The sequence below is a fragment of the Mangifera indica genome, chromosome 8 (genome assembly GCF_011075055.1).
Source record: "Mangifera indica cultivar Alphonso chromosome 8, CATAS_Mindica_2.1, whole genome shotgun sequence".
Classification (NCBI taxonomy): domain Eukaryota; kingdom Viridiplantae; phylum Streptophyta; class Magnoliopsida; order Sapindales; family Anacardiaceae; genus Mangifera; species Mangifera indica.
Genome location: NC_058144.1, coordinates 8,200,150 through 8,212,213, shown reverse-complemented (window position 1 = coordinate 8,212,213; position 12,064 = coordinate 8,200,150). Strand labels below are relative to the sequence as shown.

At 34.5% G+C, this 12,064-nt stretch overlaps 3 protein-coding genes across 10 annotated transcripts; all 3 read left to right on the top strand.

Moving 5' to 3' along the window:
• Positions 1 to 2,207: 2,207 nt before the first annotated feature.
• LOC123223498 lies at positions 2,208 to 2,786 on the top strand. Its single transcript, XM_044646654.1, has one exon. The coding sequence runs from the start codon at positions 2,208 to 2,210 to the stop codon at positions 2,784 to 2,786; it is 579 nt and encodes a 192-aa protein (XP_044502589.1).
• A 741-nt stretch (positions 2,787 to 3,527) lies between these two features.
• Positions 3,528 to 5,875, top strand: LOC123224521 (DEAD-box ATP-dependent RNA helicase 41). 6 transcript variants are annotated; one of them, XM_044648213.1, is made up of 3 exons: positions 3,528 to 3,699; positions 3,854 to 3,938; positions 4,109 to 5,875. In XM_044648213.1, the coding sequence occupies exons 2-3, from the start codon at positions 3,905 to 3,907 to the stop codon at positions 5,650 to 5,652; spliced, it is 1,578 nt and encodes a 525-aa protein (XP_044504148.1). In that variant the 5' UTR covers positions 3,528 to 3,699; positions 3,854 to 3,904; the 3' UTR covers positions 5,653 to 5,875. The 6 variants fall into 6 exon arrangements, with proteins under 6 accessions (XP_044504148.1, XP_044504146.1, XP_044504145.1 ...); XM_044648211.1 differs by having other exon boundaries at positions 4,103 to 5,875; XM_044648210.1 differs by having other exon boundaries at positions 3,528 to 3,759; positions 4,103 to 5,875.
• Positions 5,876 to 7,353: 1,478 nt separating this feature from the next.
• LOC123222717 (OVARIAN TUMOR DOMAIN-containing deubiquitinating enzyme 12) lies at positions 7,354 to 11,919 on the top strand. 3 transcript variants are annotated; one of them, XM_044645647.1, is made up of 10 exons: positions 7,354 to 7,615; positions 8,155 to 8,377; positions 8,529 to 8,602; positions 9,245 to 9,299; positions 9,397 to 9,471; positions 10,536 to 10,609; positions 10,753 to 10,801; positions 11,269 to 11,353; positions 11,467 to 11,523; positions 11,627 to 11,919. In XM_044645647.1, exons 2-10 carry the CDS (start codon positions 8,213 to 8,215, stop codon positions 11,671 to 11,673), a joined length of 681 nt encoding a protein of 226 aa, XP_044501582.1. In that variant the 5' UTR covers positions 7,354 to 7,615; positions 8,155 to 8,212; the 3' UTR covers positions 11,674 to 11,919. The 3 variants fall into 3 exon arrangements, with proteins under 3 accessions (XP_044501582.1, XP_044501579.1, XP_044501581.1); XM_044645644.1 differs by having other exon boundaries at positions 7,355 to 7,615; positions 8,124 to 8,377; XM_044645646.1 differs by lacking the exon at positions 7,354 to 7,615 and adding an exon at positions 7,707 to 7,729 and having other exon boundaries at positions 8,124 to 8,377.
• Positions 11,920 to 12,064: the final 145 nt, after the last annotated feature.

Here is a 12,064-nt window from a genome sequence, read left to right as displayed (position 1 = left end):
TTTAGAGACAAAAATAACTTTATTTTCAATTAATACAACAATTAACATAAAAACTATTTTAAAATAATTATATTTAATAACTTTTAAATAAAATAAATATTAATTTTTTTATTAACTCTAATAAAATATAATATATAACTGAAAATACGAAAACTATAACTTTAAAAAGAGGTGTTAAAAGTTTAAAAGAGGCACTATGGAATGAAGAACGCAAGCAAAATTAAAAAGCTCCACAGCACCAAGAAGAGTTATAAATAAATATAATTGGATTTCCCCTGTCAATATGAGCTGCTGTTAGTGTCATAGCTTTTAACACTTTTCCACTCTCTTTTTCTCTTAATTAATTAAAAATATAAGTGAACTTTTCCACATGATATTCATTGAAACAATGTGCTTCAATATACCAAATTGCATGGCAAACGGTAATATTTCTGATCTAATAGGCCGGTTTTACTATCAAAATATTATCCACTTTAATATGTAGTTCATCATGGTTTTATTTTTGGGTTTGCAATCTAAAACATGTTTAACAGTTCAAAAAACTCATAGATTATTTAATCAGTCAAATATTTTCATCTTTAATCGATATGAGATATATAGACAAACCCAATATCTCTTATGTTTTACCGATATGAGAGTTGTTTAAGAGTATCACATAAACATTTTTTTTTTAAATTCATGCTAATAAAGTTCATTAACCGGGTTGATAATATAATGTTAGCACTAATTAAGAAATTAAATGGAGAGTAATCTGACAAGATATTTATATGTTGGACAGTGTTGACTTAAAGTTGTGGATATAAATATCTTCTTCAATCCAATTTAACATTATTTTTTAATTTTCAGATTTTAAAAATAATTAAGATTGAAAATTAAGTAAGAATTAATCAGTAGTTTGTTGTTGTGGAGGAGGGATGTCAACTGGGCAATTATAAAATGAGAAAATGAAATAATAAAACTAAAGACTTCGAGGCTAAGTATTGGAAAGGTGAAGAATGCAGTCAAATTAAGTGCAGAAGAATAAAATAAAGAGAAGAGACGCCGGCAGCATCAGATATTTTTGACTTGCAGAATTTCACATGGTGGAGAGAGAAGCCGCAATCCATTCAGGGTCGAAAATATCCAAAGTTCAATTAATTTTAAACCCTAATTTTCATAATTAAACCCCACTCAAGCTATCCAATCAGAGGCAGGGAGACCACAATTTGCTCAAATGATTAAAACCAGAAGTGAGTGGGTAGCTTTTGAGAGGCGTGTTATATTGAAAAAGCAACACAACCCAGTTAAGAAAAAGGAGAGATTGAGAGAAAGAAGACTGATAAATGGGGCATTGCACAGGCCAAGTACTGAAAAAAGTAGCTTCTGGCTTGTGCTTATTTTTGTCACTACCAACGTAACAAAACATGAAGCAAGCCAAGCACTTCTCGTGATATGTGGTGGCTTGGTCATCAGAAATTTTGTTGGTGGGCAATAGAACAAGTAAAACCCCACTAACAAAACTTGTGATTTTAACCAATAATATAATTTAAGTGATAAAAGATAAACTTTATATGTAAAAAATGTGAGTTTAAATATTTTTTTAATAATATATCAAAATCAAATTCTTAATTTATCTGATTCAGTCTTGTAATGATTTGATTCAAATACGGTTTTCGTTATAAAAAAAATTGAGGTTCAAAAAAAAAAAAACTAGCCCACCATTGTAGGATTGTGGGTGTGACTGGTTTCCCCTCGTTATTAAGAAAATCAGTTGATGTCAAGCGGGAAGTCTCTTTCAGGAGTTTGAGAACCGTGAAAAATACAACCGAATCTTAAAATTGCAAGCCAGCTAGTTCTTCTCCACTAAGAAATTTTATAATTTTACACTTGATATAACATAACATAACATAACATCTACCTGCTGTACCCCACTTTCACAGCTTCCGAAAACCCTTAAGCCACTTTTTGCTCCTCCAGTTTGGCCAACTGGCCCTACTACTTTATCGCTTTTACTTTTTTTCTTTTTGCTTCTTCCCCACTCTTTCTCTCTCCATTTTCTCCACCTAAATCCATTAAACTTGACCCCATTGGCCCTTCTCAACTCCATTATATAAACCACCCACCCATATGTTTCCTCCTTCGTGCCAAATCACTGCTTTTCATTCAACAAAGATTGATCGCACTTTGATCACTAAGTTCAATCGTGTAGATTTTTCTGTTAAGTAAACATGAAGAACAAGGCTTCTGTGTTCTTCAAGCAGATAATCTCAGTGATAACTGCAATCGCCAAGGCAAAGACCCTGGCTCTCAAGACCAAAACCAGGGCCATGAAGACCCGGTTGATTATATTCTCCTTGTTGAGGAACAAGAAGATTCTGATGAGCTCCATCTCAGAGAAGCTCCGAGTTCTGATGGGGCAACAACACTACGACAAGAAACAAGACGGTGACAATCAAGCCTCAGAGAATAATGCTGTTGTGCTCTGTAATGCCATGTCTCAGGAATCTCTTCCCAATCCGACACACACAGAGTCAATGGAGGATAATTATGATTATGATGATGATAATGAGAAGTATCCGGATCTTACCCACTCCCTGTTTGACGCTGAAGATCTCGATTTTGAGGATCCTGGAGGGTCTGTCATAGATTTGGTGAAGAACTCGAAAGCGGAAGGGGAAGAGTTCAAGCTGGAAGATGAAATAGACCATGTTGCTGATTTGTTCATAAAGAGATTCCATCGTCAGATAAGGATACAGAAACAGCTTTCTTTGAAGAGGTATCAGGAAATGCTTGAAAGAAGCACCTGATTTTCGTTATTTGATTCTTGTGGGTGCTCTAATTCTGTCTCAGGGAGATTCATTGAAATGGTGAAGAACGTTCTTTCTCAGGAAGAGCATATTTACATTCCAGTTAATATTATAATTATAGGTGAAACTGTACTTAGAACTGACGGTGTTAAGATTGTGACTCCCGGGCAAATAAGAACAGACCGCTCAATTTTATGAAGCCATTCGTGTGTATCATTTGTTGTAATGTTTATACAAATCCTGCATTTAATATATACTTTGTTTTTCCTAGGTCCATAATTTTCTCGGATAATACTGAGCTTGTAGTAATTTTCCTGCGATCATGGAGGATAATTTGGACAATTTCTCTTTTGTCTGCACGTTGTTATTTGTTTTTCCAATTTATGTATTTTTAAAATTTTAAATATTTCAACCGGGTCTTTATTATATTTATAAAATTTTATAAAAATTAATAAAAATATAATAAAATAAAGTTAAAAATATCTTCAAACACACATCAGTCCTCGACACATATTATATAAATCTTAATCTATCTAGATTTTGGCCAAAAATTATATGATTTTTGTAAAATTATAGTTTATATAGGATAATTTGATAAAATATGCGATAAAAAAGTCTCCCACAAAAGCGAGGTGCAGTTATTTTTGTGTGATCCCTTAAAAAATTAATTCTTTTAATTAATGTCTCTAATTTATTATATTATAATCTGTGGTTAACCATTTCGATTAAACCGCTTTGAATTGAGAAACGATGTCGTTTAGGCGCTACTAGAGAGTTAAGAAAAGCCGTAACGCGGCTTCTAGATTGCGCACAACTTCTGATTTCTGAGTTCTGAAGGGAAAATCAAAAGGCTTGGCTTGCAATTCCCGACCAGTTTAAGCGAATAGAATCGAACGTCTCTTTGTGGATGAAGGTTCCTTTTTTGCATCTTCGAGTAGATTTCTAGTATCATTTGTCGATCGAGTGCGAGGATGTAATTTTTTAGTTATTGAATAATTGCAATATATTTTTCGTAATTAACCCGTCGTATCAATCGCTGATAATGTTTTCTTCTTGTGATTTTTCAGAATTTTTTTGGTTTCTGTTGAATTGGGATTTTTATCGAGTTGATTCAAATCATGGAAAATAATCAATCAGTGGATGAAGTAAATGGTAATTACCCTGAACTTTTTTATTACTCATCTCATCGCATTTGATCAATCTTGTCTATTAGAATTGCACAGTTACTTGAATTTAGTTTTGTCTGTTGTAAAGCTTTTATATTTGCATTTTAAGATTATAAGAAATTTAATTTATGCATAAATGCGTTTCTCAAGTATCAGATGGAGGGTATGGTGTGAAAGAAAGCAGTAGGGATCAGAGAGAAGCTCTACCAGGAGAGCCTAAGTGTGTTATATGTGGCCGCTATGGTGAGTATATATGTGATGTGACAGATGATGATATTTGCAGCTTGGAATGTAAGCAAACTCTTCTTTGCAGAGTTGCCAACAAGGGCATGCGGGTTACTCCCGTTCCTCCTCAAAGATTGCCTGCCACTGATGAGTGCTATTACGTTAGGGAATCTGATAACAGTTCAGGATATCAAGATTATAGTAGTGATCAGAATGAATTGGTGAGAAGGAAACTTGACATCAATGTGAAGGGTGATGCAGTTCCTGCACCCATTCTGTCATTCTCCTCTTGCAATCTACCTCAGAGGCTTCTCCAAAATATTGAAGCTGCTGGTTATGGCATGCCTACACCTGTACAGATGCAAGCGATACCAGCTGCTTTGATTGGTAAAAGCCTGCTTGTTTCTGCTGACACAGGCTCAGGGAAAACTGCTTCCTTTCTGGTCCCTCTTATTTCTCACTGTGCAAATTTTCGTCTTAAGCACTTGTCAAAGCTGAAAAAGCCATTAGCAATGGTTTTAACTCCAACCAGAGAGTTGTGTATCCAGGTTGAGGAACAAGCCAAGTTGCTTGGAAAAGGTTTGCCTTTTAAAACAGCACTTGTGGTCGGTGGTGATGCTATGGCTGGACAGATCTACCGCATTCAGCAAGGAGTAGAATTAATTGTGGGAACTCCAGGCAGGCTCATAGACCTTCTAGTGAAGCATGATATTGAATTGGATGACATAATGATGTTTGTTTTGGATGAGGTAGACTGTATGCTTCAAAGGGGCTTCCGAGATCAAGTGATGCAGATTTTCAGGGGCCTTTTGCAACCCCAGATCTTAATGTTTTCGGCAACAATCTCACAAGAAGTGGAGAAAATGGTGAGCTCCTTGGCAAAGGATATCGTTTTTGTCTCTGTTGGCAAGGCGAACCGGCCAAATAAGGCTGTTAAGCAGGTGCCTATCTGGGTTGATTCAAAGAAAAAGAAGCAAAAGCTTTTTGAAATATTGATGAGCAAACAGCATTTCATGCCACCAGCTGTGGTTTATGTCAGTTCAAGACTTGGGGCAGATCTCCTGTCAAATGCTATTACAGTCACCACAGGAATTAAAAGCTTATCTATCCATGGGGAGAAGCCCATGAAGGAGAGAAGGGAGATTATGCAGTCATTTTTAGTGGGAGAGGTTCCTGTTATCGTGGCCACTGGGGTTTTGGGACGAGGAGTTGATCTCTTGGGTGTGAGACAGGTTATTATCTTTGACATGCCCAATTCTACTAAGGAGTATGTCCATCAGATCGGTAGGGCTTCAAGAATGGGAGAGGATGGTACAGCAATCGTGTTTGTGAATGAGGAGAATAAAAATTTGTTCCCAGAGTTGGTTGAAATCTTAAAATCTTCTGGATCTGCTGTTCCTCGGGAACTTATTAATTCACGATATACAGTGGGTTCATTTGGTAAGGGCTATAAAAAGAGGAAGCATGGTAGCTGAAATTTCCGGATATATGTTAGATTGTGGGCCAAATTGAACTGAGCATTCTAATACCTTCATGCTTTAGTCAGAATTATAACCGAAAGCCAACATAATTGCTTGTTTTCAGCTAACATGTCATTGTATTGGTAGAAGTTTTGTAGACGTGTTGTTAATTCCTCTTCAATGTAAGAAAAAGGTAACCTGCCTACATTAGAAATACCGATCGATTTTCATTGTTAAACTTCCCACTTCATCACTAAAATTTTGTCATTGGCTGAATGTTCGGCCAGATTTCCCAGTTCAAAAACCATTCAGTGCAACATTCATTCCAGCATCTTTTGAGGTTATTGGATCAATACAATGAATCAATACAGTGCCATAATTGAACTTGGGAACTTGGCTAGATCGGAAAGTAAAAAAGGACCCACGGTTTGGCCAATGAAAATGATGGTGAGGTTTTGAAAACAAGAGTAAGGATTCTCGGATAATTCGCCTGATCTTTATTGGTAATGGGAAGGCTCAACGACTGTCCGAGATTTTTGTCGGGTGAATCGGTGGAACCTGCAGTAAATCTGTAAGTACTTTCAGATGTTTGCGGAACTACCAATTTTGTACACTAAGAAGACATGGGAGATAACATCCCAGATAATATCAAGTTTTGAGGAAAGGAGACATATAAAATTAACTGATTTTGCTGTGAATTATGATGCTGAATGCGACTGAATACATAATAATCATGTTAATATTTCTTTATACGAACATTATTGATGCAGACAATTTTGGCTTCCTACAATAATTCCCAAAGTCTTGGATTCCCTAGAATGTCGGCAACTGTCTATTTATACTGCTGATGTGAAACCAAATATACAAAGATCATGTCTCAGCAGGAAAAACTGGGCATGTTGACCAATTTTCTTTTTGGACATCGTAGACAGATTCTGTAATCAAATGTGTACATGCATGGACAACACAAAAGTATACAAATTTTACATGGCCGGTGGAGGAAGTATAGTATTTGACTCGTTCATGGAGGATAGAGCGCAGCAACTCACTTTTTTTTTTAAGACGTAGCATTTCACATTCTCATGGGTCAACACGTACAGGGAACAAATTTTGCGCCTGTTTTGAGTACAATTGAATAATATTTAATTATAAAAAAGGTAATATTTAATCCAACTATAACATAAGAATTTATATCTATTTATATATTTATATATTTAATGTAAGTATGAATCATATTTCTTTGAAATTTATAAATAAAGAATAAAAAAGAGTAGTTGTGGGTTTTGGTTCAAGACCTTATCATATTTATGAAATTCTAAATTATTTAGTGTAACAATTATGAATTTGATTATAATATTTAGGGTTTGTCTGTGTAATTCATCTAAATGAGATTCCTGATTATAAAAAAAATAATGTTATATACATAAATAATACATAAAATTTTGTATATAAATAATAATATATTATTATGTGATTTGGTAGTTTTAAATTCAATAATATTATGTGTAAAACTTTAAACATAAATAATGATGGGTTATCATATGTTTGAATATTATTTTATTTTTAATTTTTAACTATCTAATTATATAATAATATGTCATTATTTATACACAAAAAAATTATATAAACGTTATTATTTTTTAAATTAACAATAAAATATCAGTGAGATATTATTGTTGGTGCACAAAACAAAAAATCGAAACGGCCGCGTTTCTGGGATGGGAAAGCAGCTGTCGCATTTCATAGAAACCACGAAAGGCGAACCACCAACGCCTGCCCAGTGAGACCACGTCAAGAACTTAGTTAGCGGAACAGTAGAACAAAATAAACAAGTAATAAATCTCGTTTCTTTTTCTCTTTTCAACTCCCACCATCACCAACCAAATCAGCACGGGGAAAAGTTTTGTGGGTTATTTTACTTTTAGAAGTATCTCTCCAAGTCCAATCCAAAATTTCCGCGTCTCAATCTTATTAACAGGTGAAATGCTTCACTCCTTTTCTTGATTCTTCCCTGCCTAAAGAATTTTTTTTTTTCTAATTCCTTCGCGGTAGCATCGGTTGCCTCTTGAATCTAGATCAATTATTGTTGTGGGTATGATTACCTAATGTTATTTTTTGGCTTTTATTTTGTTGGTTTTAATCCTCCTTTGATACGATCGATCTGGGGTCCATTGTGTTGTGTTTTCGGATTCATAATCGATTTACAAACAGCCCCTGTTTATGTTTCTTTTTTTTTTTTTAACCATTATTGGTTTCTCCTGTTGGATTGGATGAGTTCACATTGAGAAATGCCTTCATTGGATTGTGTCTATGTTTTATCAAATTTATTAGTAAAGTGATATGATTGAGAAGATTCCATCATCAGATGAATTGTTTTTGCAATTATAATTATTGTTAATATTTTAATGCTTATATTATGATATACCATATGCCTATTCTATTTATTGTTTGTCAACAATTTCAATCTGTAATATGTGACGATACAGTGAAGCTTTTAACTCCGGCATTCTGCTGTAGAGGGCCATTGTAGTTGGCGTTCACTTGAAGAAGTTAGCAGTACTTGCGTGGTTACATAATGTGGAACGGAACTCAGAGCGTTGGTGAATCTTCTAGCTCAACTTCCTTGAGCAGTCAGCAAGATGTGGAAGATGATAGAATGATTGCCTTTGTACTTTCAGAAGAGTATGCAAAGTTAGATGGTGCAGTTGCTAAGCGCCTTTCCAACCTGGCCCCTGTTCCTGTAAGATGCCTGATTTGTTATTATTTGGCTCATAGAACCAAATTTTTTTTTTTTTCTGTTGGGACAAACCTTTAATAAAATATGCCTTCACTCTTTCATCTAAAGAAGGTTCTTTTCTGAATTTCTCATCAAGCATTTCATGGAATTTCAGCATGTGCCTCGGATAAATACCTATATTCCCAACTTATGCGATGCTAGTTTGGATCACCAACGGCTTCTTCAGAGGTATATCTTGTACTCAGTCATTGGAGTAACTTAGTGTTTTTTTTATCTGAGAATTTCGTATGAGGTTTGAATTGATTTTCATCTTTATATTTCATGGTAAGATGTTAAAAGGTGTGAGCCAATTGTAAATCAATTTCTATCTTAGGTGCTCTGAATGAATTTATAAGTTAAATGCTGGTGCATGTTTCATTGGTGAGAGAGCATAAGGAAACAAATGTATGAAAGGATAATTATAAGTTACAACTTAGTAATCTTGTAAAACTGGGAAGACAAGTGCTGAGAATGATTCTCAACTTAGAAAACTTCATGGTGAAAACTGCAAAGCTGTCAGTCTTCTTTATGGGGAAAATTAATATCTTTGACTGTGATTGGGAAATAATCATCCTAAGTAGTTAATATCCCTCATGAACAGGTGTGCAAAAGATTTATCTGCCACAATTGATAAAACCTCAAGTTAAGCAAGTACCATTTGTCTGCATGTTTTAATTGTTGAAGTTACACTTTATTTTTTTGGTCTTTCTACTTTATACACATTTATTAGTATATAATTGGCTCAGTCTATGTTAGAAGTTTGATTTCGTTTTCCCTCAGGTTTAATTTTTCTTGTAGGTATTAAGTAAATTTCTAATCATTTTCTGTCAGGCTACAAGTCTATGGTTTATGTGAAGTGAAGGTCTCTGGGGATGGAAACTGTCAGGTATTGTCAATGTTCAAGTTAAGGGAGGAATTTTCTCCCTCTTCCTCTTATTGTTTGAGATATTCTTAAAAAGTTCCTTTCCAACCTTCTATTGCAGTTTCGTGCACTTTCAGAACAGATGTACAAGTCACCTGAGTATCACAAGCATGTTCGAAAAGAGATTGTGAAACAGGTATATTTTCTTTGAGACCATTGTGACCATGGGTGGATTGAATACTCAGACATTATTGTTACTAGCTTATAGTCATTATGAGTACTTCTCTTTACCATCCCTCCCACTTTTGTGCCACATCCATGTTTACTGCCATCACTGGATTCAGATTAGTATTGCAGCTGCTGCAACCTTCCGGTCTCTTTCTCATCCCCATATATTGTGATCATGATTTCAGTGGTCATAAAACCCGTCAGTGATCAGCAACTTCAAACTTTCAACACTCTCTAAATGCCAGTAATGTTAACCTTCATTACCTCCACTGCCATTGGTGCCTTAGTCTGATGAATTACCATTGAATCATTGCATTGATCCATAACCACCAGCAGTGGTAAGAAGCCATGAATATATACCCCCTATCACTGCAACTTGGATCAATTGCTGGCTGCTAAAATTCATGACTCCACTCTCTAGCATGCCTGACCAGCCACTATCAAAATTAGCTATCAGTTCCTTAACCTTCATTGTGTCATTTTCCTCTTGCCTTCCATCTCTATGACCACAACTTTATCTTTATAATTTAAAACTCATCGAGGAATCCAGAAAACTAGTTCATTCAGTTCTAAAATTTCCAACCTTGTCTAGAATTATAAGTCTCTGCAATATATTGAACCATAGTTGCTCTTGCAGTTTTCTTGTTATGAATCTTGAGATATCGAACTCGCAGGACTTTTATTTTCTATGCTGTTTAGGATGTGGGGTTGTTAGATTTTTTCATTATATATTTATTGCTATTGCTATTGCTATATCATCTCTTGTTAAATTAAAAGTTGCTCTGTCTGACCACAATGTTGTGTTCTTTTCTGAATGTTAACTGTTTATTTAATAAAATTGTCTCAATTAAGTACTTCTTTTTAAGAAAAACAATCAATGAACAAATATTTTCTGATAAAAAGAAAGTGCTACATGCTTTATGGATCTATGAAAAATATTTTCCAGGTAGTTGGGGACTTTAGTTTTTATTTACAATAATGAGATTGGCTGGTATAAAATTTTGCTTATTTTGTGTTATTTTCCTGTTCCAGCTCAAAGAATATCGCTCTTTATATGAAGGCTATATTCCAATGAAGTACAAACATTACTACAAGAAAATGGAAAAGTATGTAGGTCTATTTAGTGTCAGTACTTACATTTTTTTGGATTCTATAACCCTTTACTTCCAAGTGCAAGGGATACTTCTGCATTCTGGTTAATAATACTTCATTAGCAGTAGGGAAGGTCCTAATTTAATGTTTCATGCAGAAATGGTGAATGGGGGGATCATGTTACTTTACAAGCAGCAGCTGATAAGGTCTAGCATTCTCTTCTCAAACCATTATAAGTTTACTCTTTGTGCTGTGACTGTATTGTTAAATAACTGTGACACTTCATCTTAGTAACACTGCTCTTTTGAAAAATCGTTCTGTCCCTTATTCGTCACGGCCAATACCCTTATAGGGAAATATTTGGCTGGATATAAGCTATGGGCTTGATTATTCCAATAATTTTTGGTAGTGATTTTTTGTGCCATACATATATATATATTGATATTTAGTCATTTTATGATGATACAAATAATGTTGAATATACTTTCAAGGATAATGTTTGATTACAGATGCTTAGAAATCGTGTAGATGCATTCTAAGTTACACATGATAAATGAAATGCTGTAATACCTGCTTGTGCTTCATTATTGATCACCATGTAAGACAGTAAGCTTATAATGTCATTTCATGTATGCCAGTACAAGCACTGATTAGGCTGCTCTTTCATATGCAGTTTGCAGCAAAGATATGCCTCTTAACATCTTTCAGGGATACTTGTTTTATTGAAATTACTCCACAATACCAGGCACCTACACGTGGTAAGTAAGACTTTTGATAGTCCGTTTCATGCTGTCTTTTCAATAGTTTTGTGGACACATTCTTATATTCATCCTCTTTCTTCTTTGGTTCTCCTTGTGTATAAATGATGCAGAGTTTTGGTTAAGTTTTTGGTCTGAGGTACACTACAACTCACTATATGAAATCCGAGGTTTGTTTGATCTCTGATCTCATCATCTAGTTTTGACTTCTGGAGCTCTAAATAACATGGGTTGTCAAAGTAGAATAAATTTCATTTCTTATCTTTTTTGTAGATGCGCCAGTTCAACGAAAGCCTAGGAAGAAACACTGGTTGTTCTAGAGGAAGCGGATAGCTGATATCATCACATCAGTCATGAGATTGGATGCATTTTAGCACTGTGCATATTTTCCATACATACTATATTCTTGTTTTTTTTTTTTTTTTTTTAAATTCTTATTCTTTTCTTAATTCTTACTAATTATATTCTCCAGCGGTATTTTGATTTTACTACTATGAATACAATACAGTATTACTTAGATGTATCATGTTATTCATTTTCTTGCTTCAAGAGTGATTTGTCTTCCATTTGGTAGAAGCTTAGTTATTTTATCTCATACAATTTATAGTAAATAAATAAGCATATTTAGATTTAGTATCTTCAACTTTTATGGCTTCGAGGCTGGCTTGACTGTGAAGTTGATGTTTTGATTAGCCTGATGCATATTTTTGT

Coding starts and splice junctions, on each gene's coding strand:
- LOC123223498 (XM_044646654.1), top strand. CDS start 2,208: ATGAAGAACAAGGCTTCTGTGTTCTTCAAGCAGATAATCTCAGTGATA.
- LOC123224521 (XM_044648211.1), top strand. CDS start 3,905: ATGGAAAATAATCAATCAGTGGATGAAGTAAATG. Junction 3,939..4,102: donor ATCAGTGGATGAAGTAAATG/GTAATTACCCTG, acceptor GCGTTTCTCAAG/TATCAGATGGAGGGTATGGT.
- LOC123222717 (XM_044645647.1), top strand. CDS start 8,213: ATGTGGAACGGAACTCAGAGCGTTGGTGAATCTTCTAGCTCAACTTCC. Junction 8,378..8,528: donor CCAACCTGGCCCCTGTTCCT/GTAAGATGCCTG, acceptor ATGGAATTTCAG/CATGTGCCTCGGATAAATAC. Junction 11,524..11,626: donor CTCACTATATGAAATCCGAG/GTTTGTTTGATC, acceptor TCTTTTTTGTAG/ATGCGCCAGTTCAACGAAAG.